Below are 13,195 nucleotides of genomic sequence, written 5' to 3' on the forward strand. Positions count from 1 at the left end.
TTGACTGTAAATTCTTTTCAAATAATGTCTCTGCTTTATTTCTCAAATGATTTAGAAGAGAATAAATTTGATGAAAATTTGTGTGCTAGCAATGAAAATTTAGCTTTAGTTTAAAAGCAAACAAATGTTCTTCCAAACAAATAACAGACACTATGACTGAAGATGGCTTTTTAAAATGGAATATATCTGACCTACAGAACTTTTTATCAAAAAGGTTATTGGTCCTTCGCTATTCCCAGATGTAACCTATGCAGAAGTTCAGTTATATTTAAACAAAAGAAATGGTAGAAAAGCTTTTAGAGGTGGCAAAAGTTTATTTAAATCAGACCATCTTTCCAATATTCGGTATTACAATAGGGTAATTCCGCATCAAATCACCCAAAATTTAGAAAATTTTGAACCATGGGTCCTCAAATTTTTTAAAAATTTCTTTGGCTGTTACATCTTAAAAAGAAAAGTTAACACATAAAATTTCAGGTAAAAATGTTGAGCGGTTGACAAGATACTGCAATTTTAATATTGACTAAATAAACTTATGGAACTTTAATTTCAATGATTTATTACTTTTTGAAGAAATTATTTTAAAAAACATGCAAATAGAATTCTGTAAAATATTATATTTAGTTTATAGACTCCTTTAAAAAAAAAAAGAAAGAATTTTGTTATATTTAAGGAAGTCTTAATTATATGATAACTTAGTTATTTGATCTTAACAACTGAAAAAAACATCCTGTTTTGTTTTTATATAAAAATTGAATAAGTGTGATATTGATGTGCATTTGTTTTTAAAATTTTGACAACTATATTTTGTAAAAGTCTATAACTAGTTTATAAAAAGTTCAGTTATAAAACAATATTTATTGGTAAATTTTATTTAAATTTTAACAAATTAACAATTTCATATATATATATATATATATATATATATATATATATATATATATATATATATATATATATATATATATATATATATATATATATATATATATACAGCGCTTCCAGAAAGTATTAGCACACTCGTAATTTTTTTATTATGGACAACTTCAAATCAATATAAATTGTAAAGTAATTTAAATTTTGAACTAATTTTTTTTTTTAATGAAAGGTAAAAGCAATGAAATTTAATTATTATGTCAAATATTGTCAACCTCTTGTTTTTTTTATGAGTTAATTAGAAGTTTAATGACTACTCGGAAAAATGTCTGAAATTAAGCGTGCAAAAGTATTAGCGCACTTACAGTTTTTCAAAGATTCTAAGAAAGTTTAATATTATATGTGACCACCTTTGTTTTTAAAGCATGCCAAGACTCTACGCGGCATAGAATCTATAAGTTTTCTGATTAGTTCTTGTGGCACGGTGTTCCACAACTCTTGGATTTGCGTTTTGAGCTGCACCAAGTTAGTGGGCTTGCTTTTTTGTAATTTGCAGTCCATCCAACTCCAAAGATTTTCAATAGGATTTAAATCAGGTGAGCGAGCGGGTCAAGGCATTAGATTCAACCGTTTTTCTTCCATGTATTGCTTTATTGAGCGTGCTGTGTGGCAAGGAGCGTTATCTTGTTGAAATTGCCAGGTGGAGTCAGCCTTGAAAACATCCATTGATGGCTTTAAATAATCTTCTAATATCTCTCTATATCGATGTTGATTAAGGCGATCAGTGTAAAGATGCGCCAGTCCATTGCTAGATCCAGCAATGCAGCCCCAAATGCCAATTGAACCTCCTCCTCCTTGAACTTTTGACATGATAAAACGAGGATTATATTTTTCGTTTTTGTATCTCCTCACGACAACCCTTTTCTTGCGATTAATAATTTCAAAATTTTACTCGTCCGAGAAAATTACTTTTCTCAATTGCTCTACAGCCCATGCAGCTCTCTCTTTGCACCATTTTCTACGCTTGAGACGGTCTTTGATACTTAATATTGGCTTCTTTGTTGCAAGGTATGAATTGAGGTGTTTTTTCTTCATAAGCTTGCTAATTATTGATCGGCTAACTTGATGTGCACCCAACGCTGTATTCAGGTCTGAGACGATTTCGGCTATGCTTATGTTTGGGTTGCGTCTAGCGAGCATAACTGCTTTATTTTTGTCCCTTTCTGACATTTTTTTGGGACGACCAGAGCGACTTTTGTCTTTGATTGTTCCAAACTCATTATAATTTTTGAGCGTTGTTCTAACGCTGCATTCACTGATTTCAAGTTGACGTCCAATTTCTCGATTGCTGAGACCACTTTTGTTCAGGCCAATAACTTGCCACTTTGTTTCAATTGATATGCTTCTTAAACCCATATTTTTGTTCTTGCAATTTTAAAGTTTTAACTAACTGTATTTCAAATGATTTTCCGCCACTTCAATTTATTCCTCTTATATTTTTTATCGACTATTATTAATCAGCAGAGAGTTTTTAACAAAAATTAACCAAAAAAGTTTTTCTCAAAGGAATTAAACGAGTGTGCTAATACATTTTAAATGAGTGCGCTAATACTTTTGCACGCTTAATTTCAGACATTTTTCCGAGTAGTCATTAAACTTCTAATTAACTCATAAAAAAAAACAAGCAGGTTGACAATATTTGACATTATAATTAAATTTCATTCCTTTTATCTTTCATTTAAAAAAAAAATTAGTTCAAAATTTAAATTACTTTACAATTTATATTGATTTGAAGTTGTTCATGATAAAAAAATTACGAGTGCGCTAATACTTTCTGGAAGCACTGTATATATATATATATATATATATATATATATATATATATATATATATATATATATATATATATATATATATATATATATATATATATATATATATATATATATATATATATATATATATATATATAAAGAAAATAACCAATATCTATCAGTGTAAAAAAATATACAACAGAGGGATTCTGAAAAGGTTTGAATTATTTCTTTATCAAAAAATTCTCCAATCTGTCTAAATTACATATATTCACTGATGGTTGCGCAGGACAGTACAAAAATTGTAAAAGCTTTTACAATCTATGTGAATTTGACCTTAGAATATGAATTTGACCTTAAAGTTGAATGGAACTTTTTTACCACTCCCATGAAAAGTCACCATGCAATGGGATTGGCGGTACTGTAAAAAGGTTAACAGCACAAAAAAGTTTAAAACGATCATACAGAAACCAAATTCTCACATCAGAAGCTATGTATGAATTTTGTATTGAGAAAATCAAGGTTGTTAACTTCATTTACATAAAGGGATTGGACTTACAATTGCAACATGAAGAGCAAAAAGAAAGGTACACTGGTGTAACAACTCTACCTGGTACTGGTAGCTTTCATCAATTTATGATCTTGGAGATAACAGGGTTGGGGCAAAGAGGTGTAGTACGGACATTAATTATTCAATGATCCACAATCTTAAAAAGAAACAAGATATATTTCAACTTGATACTGTTGCTTTAGGTTGTTATGTAGCTGTAGTCTGTGTAGTAATGGATCAGCATTGTAACTAAATCCAACCTAGAAGAAGTTGATGCTAAAGTTAAATTTCTTCACCCAAATGGTCCATCAATCTGTTTTAACTGGCCTGAAAGAGACGACTACTGTTTTATTCCCAACACCAACATATTGAAAAAATTATCTGTTCCACAAGCTTGCTCTAGTTCCGGTAGAAACTATGTGTTTGAAAATGCTGAAATAGAGGAAGTACAAGAAAAATGGGAACAATATTGTAAACTATTACAAACACAGTCAAAATAACTTACATCTTCGATACCTTTAAAAATCTTGTATATTTAAGTGACTGTTTAAATTATGATTAACTTATTTTTATTTTATTTACAAATATTTTTTGGGAATTTCTTGAAAAAGTAATAGATCTTTGAAATTAAAGTTCCATATGTTTCAGTTGTTTTTCCAGTTAGATTTTTTGTGCCTAGTAAGATTATAAGCAGTTGAAAATATTAACAGCAAAAAAAAAAAAAAATTTGACAGGGGTGTTTTGAGATATTGGGCCCCAAAGTTGGTTTATAGAAACTAGTTGTTTTATTAACTTTTAAGCATGTTCCTTTTATATTTGAGCATTTTAAGTACTTTTATTGAATTCAGCATCAAAAAAACATTATATATGTTTATTTTCATATTTTTGCCATTTTTATTTCTTGTTTTTTTAAGAAAAATGTTTTTTCAGAATGTTATGAAAACCGGGTCATTTTGGGAAACCAGGTCAATATTAAAATTGCAGTATCTTGTCAACCGCTCAACATTTTTAGCTGAAATTTTGCATGTAATATTTTTTTATAATAAGGAATAATGTGTCAAAATATAACACAAAAGGAAGACACATGGTTCAATGGACTGGGTGATTTGATGTGGAATTACCCAATATCAACTCAGATTCTAAGTATTGCTACATTGCAGCTTATTGTTTACCTGAACAAAAAAGCAATAAACCTGTTTATAATGTTTGGGTATTGATTAACAAAAAGCATGGCACAATAAAATCTGCAGATTGTGATTGTGCAGCTGGGTATGTTTATTAAAATTTATTTCAAAATGTTTTTACTAAATTAAATTTTTTGGTTTTGTCAGTCTGAATAACTAACTATTTTATTTATAAATAAAAATTATTTCAAAATCTTTGTTACAGAGCCTAGTTTAAAGAAAGACTTATTTCTGCAAATATTTTGAAATTTTCAAACTTTTTATATTGATAGAAAGATTTTAATATTTTAATTATTAAATTTGTTTTTTCTGTTTTTTTCTGCAATTTTTACTTTTAAAAAATATACTATTTTAATTTTAGAATCTCTGGTTGCTGTAAACATGTTGGTGCACTTTTATGGTATGTTGAACATAGTGTAAAGATTGGTGACAATAAAGCATGTACATCAAAACCTCTTGAATGGCTCAAACCATCAATAAAAGTTCAAAAACTCTATGGACCATCTAAGCTAAGTGAAATTGAAATAGTAAAACCTCTATTAAAAGTTACCTTAGTGTTTACAAGAAAAAAACTTTTAGTTTGTTTAAGTTTTGATCCACGAGCCACAAATCAATGAGAAGTTTCCATGACAAAGGAAGATGTAGATTCTTTGGCACAAATAACAAATTATAATTGTGGATATGTCATGCTTATGCAAGCAAAAATGTTCCTGTACCTGATATTTCCAATGTTGCTCAAGAAATCAAAGTTAATACTTCCTTGCATCGATATCTCCCTAAAACACCTTATGAAGTTGTAACTTATTTAGATTGTAAGATTACAAATAAAGTTTTATTAATGCAGTTAGCTACAAATTTTGACGAAATTTCTGAACAAGAACACTTAACAAGAAAGCAGTCATGTAATAATGATTGGCATAAACACCGCAAAGGCAGAGTCACTGCATCAAAAGTTTATAGTGTTGTTCGTAAAGTAAATAATGACCTAGAGATTTTATGTCCAGAAAAAATAACATCCATTAACATTGGCGTATTATGTAAGTCAAAAGTTTTTAAAATGAAAGCTACTTCCTGGGGATTACGTCATGAAAAAGATGTACTCAAAGCATACTTAAAAGAAAATTTAAAAAATCATAGATTTATGAAAGTGACTGAGTGTGGTTTATTTGTAAATAAAGATTTACCAATAGTTAGTGCATCACCTGATTCCCTAACTATTGGTATTATCTTGCCCTATATTTATCTTATAAGGCAAGATAATATTTTTACAAAACTATTATCTTGCCTATGATAAATGAAGTGATCTTCAATACTGTAGAGTCTGTTTTGAATGAAACTTTACTTAAAGTTTGTGACAATAATAAAATTGACGATGAAATTGATTTTTTTATTTCATAACATTTAATATTGCTAAAGGTCAAAATAAGGGCTGTAAACTGAAAACATTCTTTTTAACTACATTTATTTTTTTTTTAGTTAGACATGAAATATTTTAATTAGTTAGACATGAAATATTTTAATGTTTTAAAATGTCTTGTAATTTAAATATTGTTATGATTCTTGTAATCAGCTAAAGGAGGTGCTAAATTAGTAATAGCTGCTATGTAATAAAGATATGGTCTAGCAAATCAATCATACTCAGAGGTAAAGGTGTTTGCAGCAATCGAAAGTCTTTTACGCGAGCAATTGCACGCTCTACGTGAATTCTTGCTCGGGCTATCAGGGCAGTTTTAGAAGTTAACTTACTGGTAAACTTCCCTTTGCTTTTAAGAAATGGTGGTATCACTAATATAAATTTCCTTGCAATTAAAAGATCACCGATATTGAATCCTTTATCCACCATTACAACATCTCCTGCATTTAATGTGTCGAGGTAACCTGATGTTTCGACAATATATCGATCTGAAGATGAACCACCGTATGCTTGAGATATATAATCATTCCGGAAGGTGCCGATAGCTTTTTCTATCGTTTCACCGAGAGTTACGGCATCCAAAAACAACAATAATTTCCATTAATCTTTTTTTTTTACTAAAAGCTAACATTTGAGTTTGGTATTTAATTTTTTATAACAAGTAACAAAAGTTGTTTTTATCTCAGCACTTGCAATAAAAGCGCTTTTCTAAATTACCCCTTAGGAAGATCCAGAATCCATTGCGAAAAAAAGCATGCGGTTCCACTGGGAACAGATCTATTCTATAAAGGTGCAACGTTTTCACGGGGGACGAGTTATTGACTTTCGTGAGACGAGTTGGCCGTAAGCAACCAAAATCATCATGACTGGGCGTCCGAGAATCCCCAGTACAGCCATCCGTCGAGGCCAATTTCAGCCTATACGCATAGCTACCGTCATATTTAAATCAACAGACCCCTTTTTATTGCCTACATAAAAGAAAAAGCCATACGTGCTTAAGGTGGCTCACCCCCATTAAAAATCAAAAAAAAAAATTTTTTTTTTTTTTGAATTATGTTATATTAAGCATCGAAGTACAAAATTCATAATATATTTTTACTATTATATGCTTAAAAAGTAACAAAAAATACCGTTATTGTGGTTAATACAGTTTCCTACTCCTTAGCAACGCCATAGCAACGGTGTAAACAACAAATTTATTCATTACTTCTTGAAGGTTTTAACTTAAAGTTTTGAACTATTTTTCAATGTTAGATCTATTATGCTTTTCTACTGTTCTGTAAAATGTAATATTTCTTAAAAATGTGCTCTGTATCATTAATTCAATGTAATTTAACTGAAAACTATCTATCTGGATATGGCGAACAAAAGGAATAATATTAGAAATTTAAAGAGAAAATATCATGGAAATAGGTATACAAGGAGAGCAGAGGAAGTAAATGGTTGTAGCAGGAAATCAGAAACAACAAGTGCATCAAAGCTTAAGAAAAAACATAACTTTAGTGCTGCAACAAGTTGTGATTCCGAAGTTGACAATTTTTTCTTTATTTGTAACTTTAGAATTACTAAAAATATATTTGAACAGTATTCCACATGCAGTGAGTGTAATAGCAAGCTAACTTTTTTTCATAATGAATCTATACGTATGGGATTTTCTATTGGAATTATAATACAATGTTCAAACTGTGACTTTGAAAGTACATTTTATTCATCACCATCTGTAAATCAAAGTGTTTCTAGTTCAAAACCATATGAAATAAATTTACGTGCTGTTATGGCATTTCGTGAAATTGGACGTGGTAGAGAAGCTATGTCTACTTTTACTGCTATAATGAATATGCCTCCACCTCTTACGAATCACAGTTATAATATTACAAACAATAAACTACATAAAGTTTATAAAGAAAGCAGTTCTCAGAGTATGAAAGCTGCTGTATCAGAACTAAGGGAAATTATAAATGCAAATGCTTCTGATGATGAAATTATTGACTGTGGCATATCAATAGATGGAACATGGCAACGTCGTGGGTACTCCTCCCTAAATGGTGTTGTTGCTGGTCTTTCGCATGAAAATAAAAAGGTGATTGATGTTTGTTCTTTATCTAAGTTTTGTATGCAGTGTGAAGTACATAGAAGAATTAGTAATCCTATTGATTTTGAATATTGGAAAGCTACACACACTTGTCAAGTAAATCATTTTGGCTCAGCAGGGTCAATGGAAGCTGCTGGAACTCAAGAAATATTCCATTCGTCCATACAAAAGTATAATTTAAGATATACTAAGTACCTTGGAGATGGTGACTCAAGTTCATTTTCTAATGTTGTTAAAAGTAAACCATACGGTGATTATGTTATTGAAAAGCTAGAATGTATTGGCCATTATCAGAAAAGAGAAGGCTCTCGTTTGCGTCAAAAAATTAAAGATTTTAAAGGCAGGTTGTTAAGCGATGGCTTAAAAATATCCGGAAAAGGAAGGTTGACCAATAAAACTATTAACACAATGCAGAACTTTGTTGGAATGGCTATAAGACAAAATAAAAATAACCTACTGAGTATGAGAAATTCTGTAATAGCTGTACTTTACCATTGTACAAACTTTCCATATGAAGTCACTCGTCATCAATTTTGTTTAAAAGGGAAAAGCAGTTGGTGCAAATGGCAATCAGATAAAGTTACGGGTAAAACAAGCTATAGACAAAAAATAAATTTACCTGTAGCAATTATGGAGGAAATTAAACCTATTTTTCAAGAATTATCAAACCCTAAAATGCTAAGAAAGTGTTTACATGGGATGACACAAAACTGCAATGAGTCATTTAATGGTTTGATATGGCAGCGATGCCCTAAAACTACTTTTACTGCAAGGAAAATTCTTGAAATATCTGTTTATTCTTCTATTTTAAATTACAATGATGGATTTTCTTCTTTAAATTGCATTTTTAAAATGCTTGGGTTTTCTGGAGGTGTTTATTTTGAAAAAGGAGCTTTCAAAAAAGATAAAAACCGACTATCAAATATGTCAAGAAAATCGACTGATGTTAGTAAAACACGAAGAAAACATATAAGATCAATAAACAAAGGTTATTTAGACATTGACAAGGAGAATGATGATATGAAATCTTATGCTAGTGGCAGTTTTTAGTAACTTTTTATAAAAAAAACTTTTTGTTTTTATGTTTTTTTTTTTAAAATGTGTTTTTTAAGACTTTCTTATTTTAATATATTTTTCTTACGAAAACGTTAATATCTTCAGTTTGGTTAAAGCTTTTATCTTCAAATTTTCACAGTATGTTGATTAACTTATTTATGAGGGCTGGGACTAGAATTTTAACATTTTAAGCATAAATAAATTAGTTTGAATGTAGTTTGTTAGACTGACACAGGCACTAAATCAATTTCTGCACCTTTATTGCTGCCATTTTAGTTTTTTTTAACATTTGAAAAAAATTTTAGTTCCAGCCCTGGAGCAACTATTTAGCTACCATTTGGCAAAATATGGTGTATTCAGTGCAAATTTTACTCAAGATATCATTGTTTTAGCTAAGGTAAGATTTTAGACAAATTATGCTGACTCAGCATCAAAAAATGGAAATTTCATTTTTCTTTTAAGAAGTTAAAGTTTTAATAGAATTTCCTTACATAAAAAATAAAAAACAAGTTTTTAACCTTTATAAATAAAAAGTTAGATTTAGAGGGGGTGAGCCACCTTAAACATAAATCGAAGACTACTAGTTGAGAAGTAGTAATCAACGTCAGGCAGAAAAAATATACAAATCATGCATAAAAACAAAAAACATTAAATCGCGCAATATGTCTGAGAGTATCTGAATAACGAGGGACAGAAAAATTCTCCTTCATTTTGGTAACTTTTAAGCTTACGAAACATATTACGAAGATTATTTTACTTAATAAAACACTTTCCAATTTTTAAAAGAAGAAAAATTTAGTAGTAAACACTTATTTTAAACTCTTTCATCATGTATTTTGTTATAAAAATGGATATAAATTTGTGTTCTTGTCAAGATATTACTATGATGTTCTATTTTTTTATGGAAATTTCTGTCTAGAAAATTCAGAAAAAGAAAATAATTTAGTTGTTGATTCTCAGATTTAGACTGGTGACCGGCTTTAGTGTTGATAAACAAGTCGCATTAAAAATACTACGTGCAGCATATTGGTCGTTGGCTCCAATCAGCTCAATTTTTTCTGTATTTTCAGGCCACTATTTTTTAATATATAAAACTTCGAGGCTTAATAATAAAATTCTAAAGTAGGGAAAGTACTTCATCTTTAGGCCATGTACTGTATTCATTATAATTTACTCTACAACTCACAATTCCAGATTTATACGGGATACTAAAAGTTTTAGTTTTCTTCAAAAATAGTTGTACAATTCTAAACGAAGCTTAAATAGGTAACCAAAAATTTAAATAATTTAGTAGTCTTTGAAGTTTGCATAACAATACACTTTGAAATAAAGTTTTATCAACTTCCTTGATTAAGATGTGTTCTACGTTCATATTTTTATGTTTTATGTTTCAAAAACCGAAACTATTTCTTTCTTGCAAATATATTATATATTCATTTTAAAGCTTTGTTTCTATACTCAGATATTTTGCTGAGATAGCGTTCCAGTAATCCCTCTAAGTGAAAGTTCTTGGAAAAAAACAAAAAATGGTTTGATCTAATAGTGACTTTAAAGTGAATTTTCAATAGGAAACGCGTAATATTTAGTGTAAAAATTTGCAAAGCTGCTTTGAAAAGGAACCAAAATATGAGTTCCGATTTCTAAGGCATTTGTCTCAGACATATTAATTGAAAATTGCCGTCAACTCCCTTTCATCTGCCCCTGTGGTCTAGGTTTAAGGAATTAAAGCATTAGGTATAAAAAATTTGTATTCGATTTTTATTTCTAGTCTAGCATTGTCCCCACACTTGTCCAAAATTGGAAATAACTACTCCGAAGCTTCCCGAAAAAACCCTTTGGAGCGGAGTATCTACATATGTTCCTGATTAGAAAAATGAAAAAAATGAAATCCTTCATGACCGTCCGAGCGAGAAATTTCAGTTTAAAAAATAAGTTTTTTGCCAAAAAAAATTTTAATTTTTTTTTTCAAAATTTGATGAAAAAATCAGTTCTTAAGTATTAGTGGCACATCCCTAATAAAATATTGAACCAAATTTCGGGAAAAGGCATTTTAATGACATATTCATGTTTTCATTCGTGGAATGCACAACTCAAAAATGCCAAACTCAGCAAAAAATCATGAAGACTGTTGGAAGTCAGTTTGTCTCCTCTGTATGAAAAAATGTTCTAGGGAGCTAACAAGTTTTCTTAAAGACCAAGTCAAGAGTCTGATTTCTCAGGATGTTGACTTTTGTGACACACGAGTCCCACTTGGAATGTGTGATTCTTGCAGACTGCTTCTGAGGAGAAAGAAAAATGTTGAGAATGTCTCTGTCCCTCCCATTTTTGATTTCTCATCTGTCATCCCTAGGCCTGAGACAAGAGGGCAGCAGTGTGATTGCATCATTTGCAAAATTGGACACCTGAAAGCATTGCAAAAGGACCCATTTGAAATGCCACAACAGCCTTTACCATCCCAAGACCAAAGAAGATGTTCTGATTGCCTCTCCTTAATTGGAAGAGGAGTACCTCATCAATGCAATCAGTTCACATTCAGGCATAACATAAAGATGTTGGCATCAAAAGATTCCAAAGTCAGTGAACAGATTGCTTCAGCAGTCATTTCATCTAAAGAGGCTTCTCCTCATGGAACCCTAAGAATAGCACAAAGTGGTGGTGGGCGACCTTTGCCAATTACTCCAGGTAACAGTAACTTGCAAATCTTTTATCTGATAGTAATTAAAACTTTGTCATTGTCTTTGTCTTTTACAAAAGAAAAAACCTTTAACAAATAAAATTTGCAGTTCAAATCTAAACTTTACTTTCCATAAAGAAAACTTGGTTGTTTATGTGAAAAATTTGCTCCTACTCATAGCAATGTTTTTAATACAGGTGCAGCAAGCGCAAAAAGACTCTTTGGTGATGAAGTAGTTCTAAAAGCCCAAGACCTTGCAAACATTCAGACAAACACAGGGCTGTCTAATGCAAGCGTCAAAAAATTGGCCTCAACATTGAACCATGTTGCACAAGCCAGAGTTGTTGAACCTCAATTCCGGGCAAAATTCCATCAAATAGGTACACAACTATCTGAACATTTCACTCACACAAACATAACTGTGACACATGAAAAGTCTCAGACAAAGAAACAAATTGTGGTTCACTGCAAGAATCTCTCTGAACTTCTCAATGATGTCTTGCTCAAAAGACAAGTGTATAAAGAGCACAAAGTCAAGCTTGGAATTGACGGTCACATGCCAGCTCACACCCTTGCACATGGTGTGACATTGACCACAATAGGTTATCACAGAATGGTAACTTTCGAACCTTTGGATCCATCAGAAGATCTTATGCCTCATTTAAAGCAGCTGGTTTAGACATGAAAAAGGCTAAACAATTTCAGAATGTGGTGCATGAGCCCCTCTTGGATTTTTCTGACAATGCACTTGTTCTTGACATCATACCACCAATGGAGCTACATCTCCTTCTCGGTGTAGTGAACCATCTGTTCAAGGCACTAAAGGACTCCTGGCCTGAGGCTGAAGAATGGCCTAAAGCTCTTCATATCAAAGAACAGCCTTTTCACGGAGGGCCGTTTGCTGGGAATGAATGCCGCAAACTCCTCAAAAATGTTGACCTTCTTCAAAGACAAGCAGAGAATTGTTCAGCTTTTCATGTTTTTCCATTCATCGACACTTTGAGAAAGTTTGATGCAGTTGTGAATACCTGCTTTGGAAATCATCTGGATTCAAACTACTCAAAGAAAATTGACCAATTTCAACTGGCTTTCCTCTCCTTGCCAAAAGTAAGTGTGAGTCCAAAAGTCCACACTGTCTTCTTTCATGTCAAGGATTTCATTGATCGTCACAAAAAGTCTCTTGGACAATTCAGCGAACAGACAACAGAAGCCCTTCATCACAGTTTCCGAACCCACTGGGAGAGATACAAAAGGCCTCTGGGTCATCCAGACTATCCAGAAAAGTTGCTGAGTTGCATAGTAGATTTCAACAGCAAGCGTCTTTAATGCAAAGTTATCAAGAAAACATCGTCTCTTTGTTTCAGTTTATTTATGTTTTAGTTTTTCAAAAAAGCTTGACTAACTAACATTAAAGCTGCCCCCAACTCAATTTTTTAAAGAGTACATTGTTTTCTCACATTGTTTTCTCACATTATTTCTTTGTTATGTGTTCATAGAATAAAAAGAATAAAAGCAATCTACAGTGGACAATTGTT

The 13,195-nt window shown here is 31.1% G+C and overlaps 3 protein-coding genes and 1 pseudogene across 4 annotated transcripts; 3 read left to right on the forward strand and 1 right to left on the reverse strand.

Moving 5' to 3' along the window:
* Positions 1-1,824: 1,824 nt before the first annotated feature.
* On the reverse strand, positions 1,825-2,292 carry LOC149885959 (uncharacterized). Its single transcript, XM_090094299.1, has one exon. It carries the CDS (start codon positions 2,290-2,292, stop codon positions 1,825-1,827), a length of 468 nt encoding a protein of 155 aa, XP_089950425.1.
* A 764-nt stretch (positions 2,293-3,056) lies between these two features.
* Positions 3,057-5,401, forward strand: LOC149885960 (uncharacterized; annotated as a pseudogene). Its single transcript, XR_016454591.1, has 3 exons — positions 3,057-3,309; positions 4,347-4,509; positions 4,786-5,401. The product of XR_016454591.1 is annotated as an uncharacterized LOC149885960 (transcript).
* A 1,545-nt stretch (positions 5,402-6,946) lies between these two features.
* LOC149885961 (uncharacterized) lies at positions 6,947-9,076 on the forward strand. Its single transcript, XM_090092785.1, has one exon. The coding sequence runs from the start codon at positions 7,196-7,198 to the stop codon at positions 8,978-8,980; it is 1,785 nt and encodes a 594-aa protein (XP_089948911.1). The 5' UTR covers positions 6,947-7,195; the 3' UTR covers positions 8,981-9,076.
* Positions 9,077-10,936: 1,860 nt separating this feature from the next.
* Positions 10,937-12,339, forward strand: LOC149885962 (uncharacterized). Its single transcript, XM_090093886.1, has 2 exons — positions 10,937-11,668; positions 11,858-12,339. The coding sequence occupies exons 1-2, from the start codon at positions 11,068-11,070 to the stop codon at positions 12,337-12,339; spliced, it is 1,083 nt and encodes a 360-aa protein (XP_089950012.1). The 5' UTR covers positions 10,937-11,067.
* Positions 12,340-13,195: the final 856 nt, after the last annotated feature.

Source organism: Hydra viridissima, unplaced genomic scaffold, assembly GCF_058129835.1.
Source record: "Hydra viridissima isolate aposymbiotic clone 2 unplaced genomic scaffold, HvirCarnegie_v1 scaffold_7, whole genome shotgun sequence".
NCBI lineage: Eukaryota > Metazoa > Cnidaria > Hydrozoa > Anthoathecata > Hydridae > Hydra > Hydra viridissima.

Excerpts from the sequence above, each read along its gene's own strand:
- LOC149885959 (XM_090094299.1), bottom strand. The coding sequence starts at position 2,292 with ATGGGTTTAAGAAGCATATCAATTGAAACAAAGTGGCAAGTTATTGGC.
- LOC149885961 (XM_090092785.1), top strand. The coding sequence starts at position 7,196 with ATGGCGAACAAAAGGAATAATATTAGAAATTTAAAGAGAAAATATCAT.
- LOC149885962 (XM_090093886.1), top strand. The coding sequence starts at position 11,068 with ATGCACAACTCAAAAATGCCAAACTCAGCAAAAAATCATGAAGACTGT. Across the intron at positions 11,669-11,857 it reads ACCTTTGCCAATTACTCCAG|GTGCAGCAAGCGCAAAAAGA; the intron begins GTAACAGTAACT and ends TTTTTAATACAG.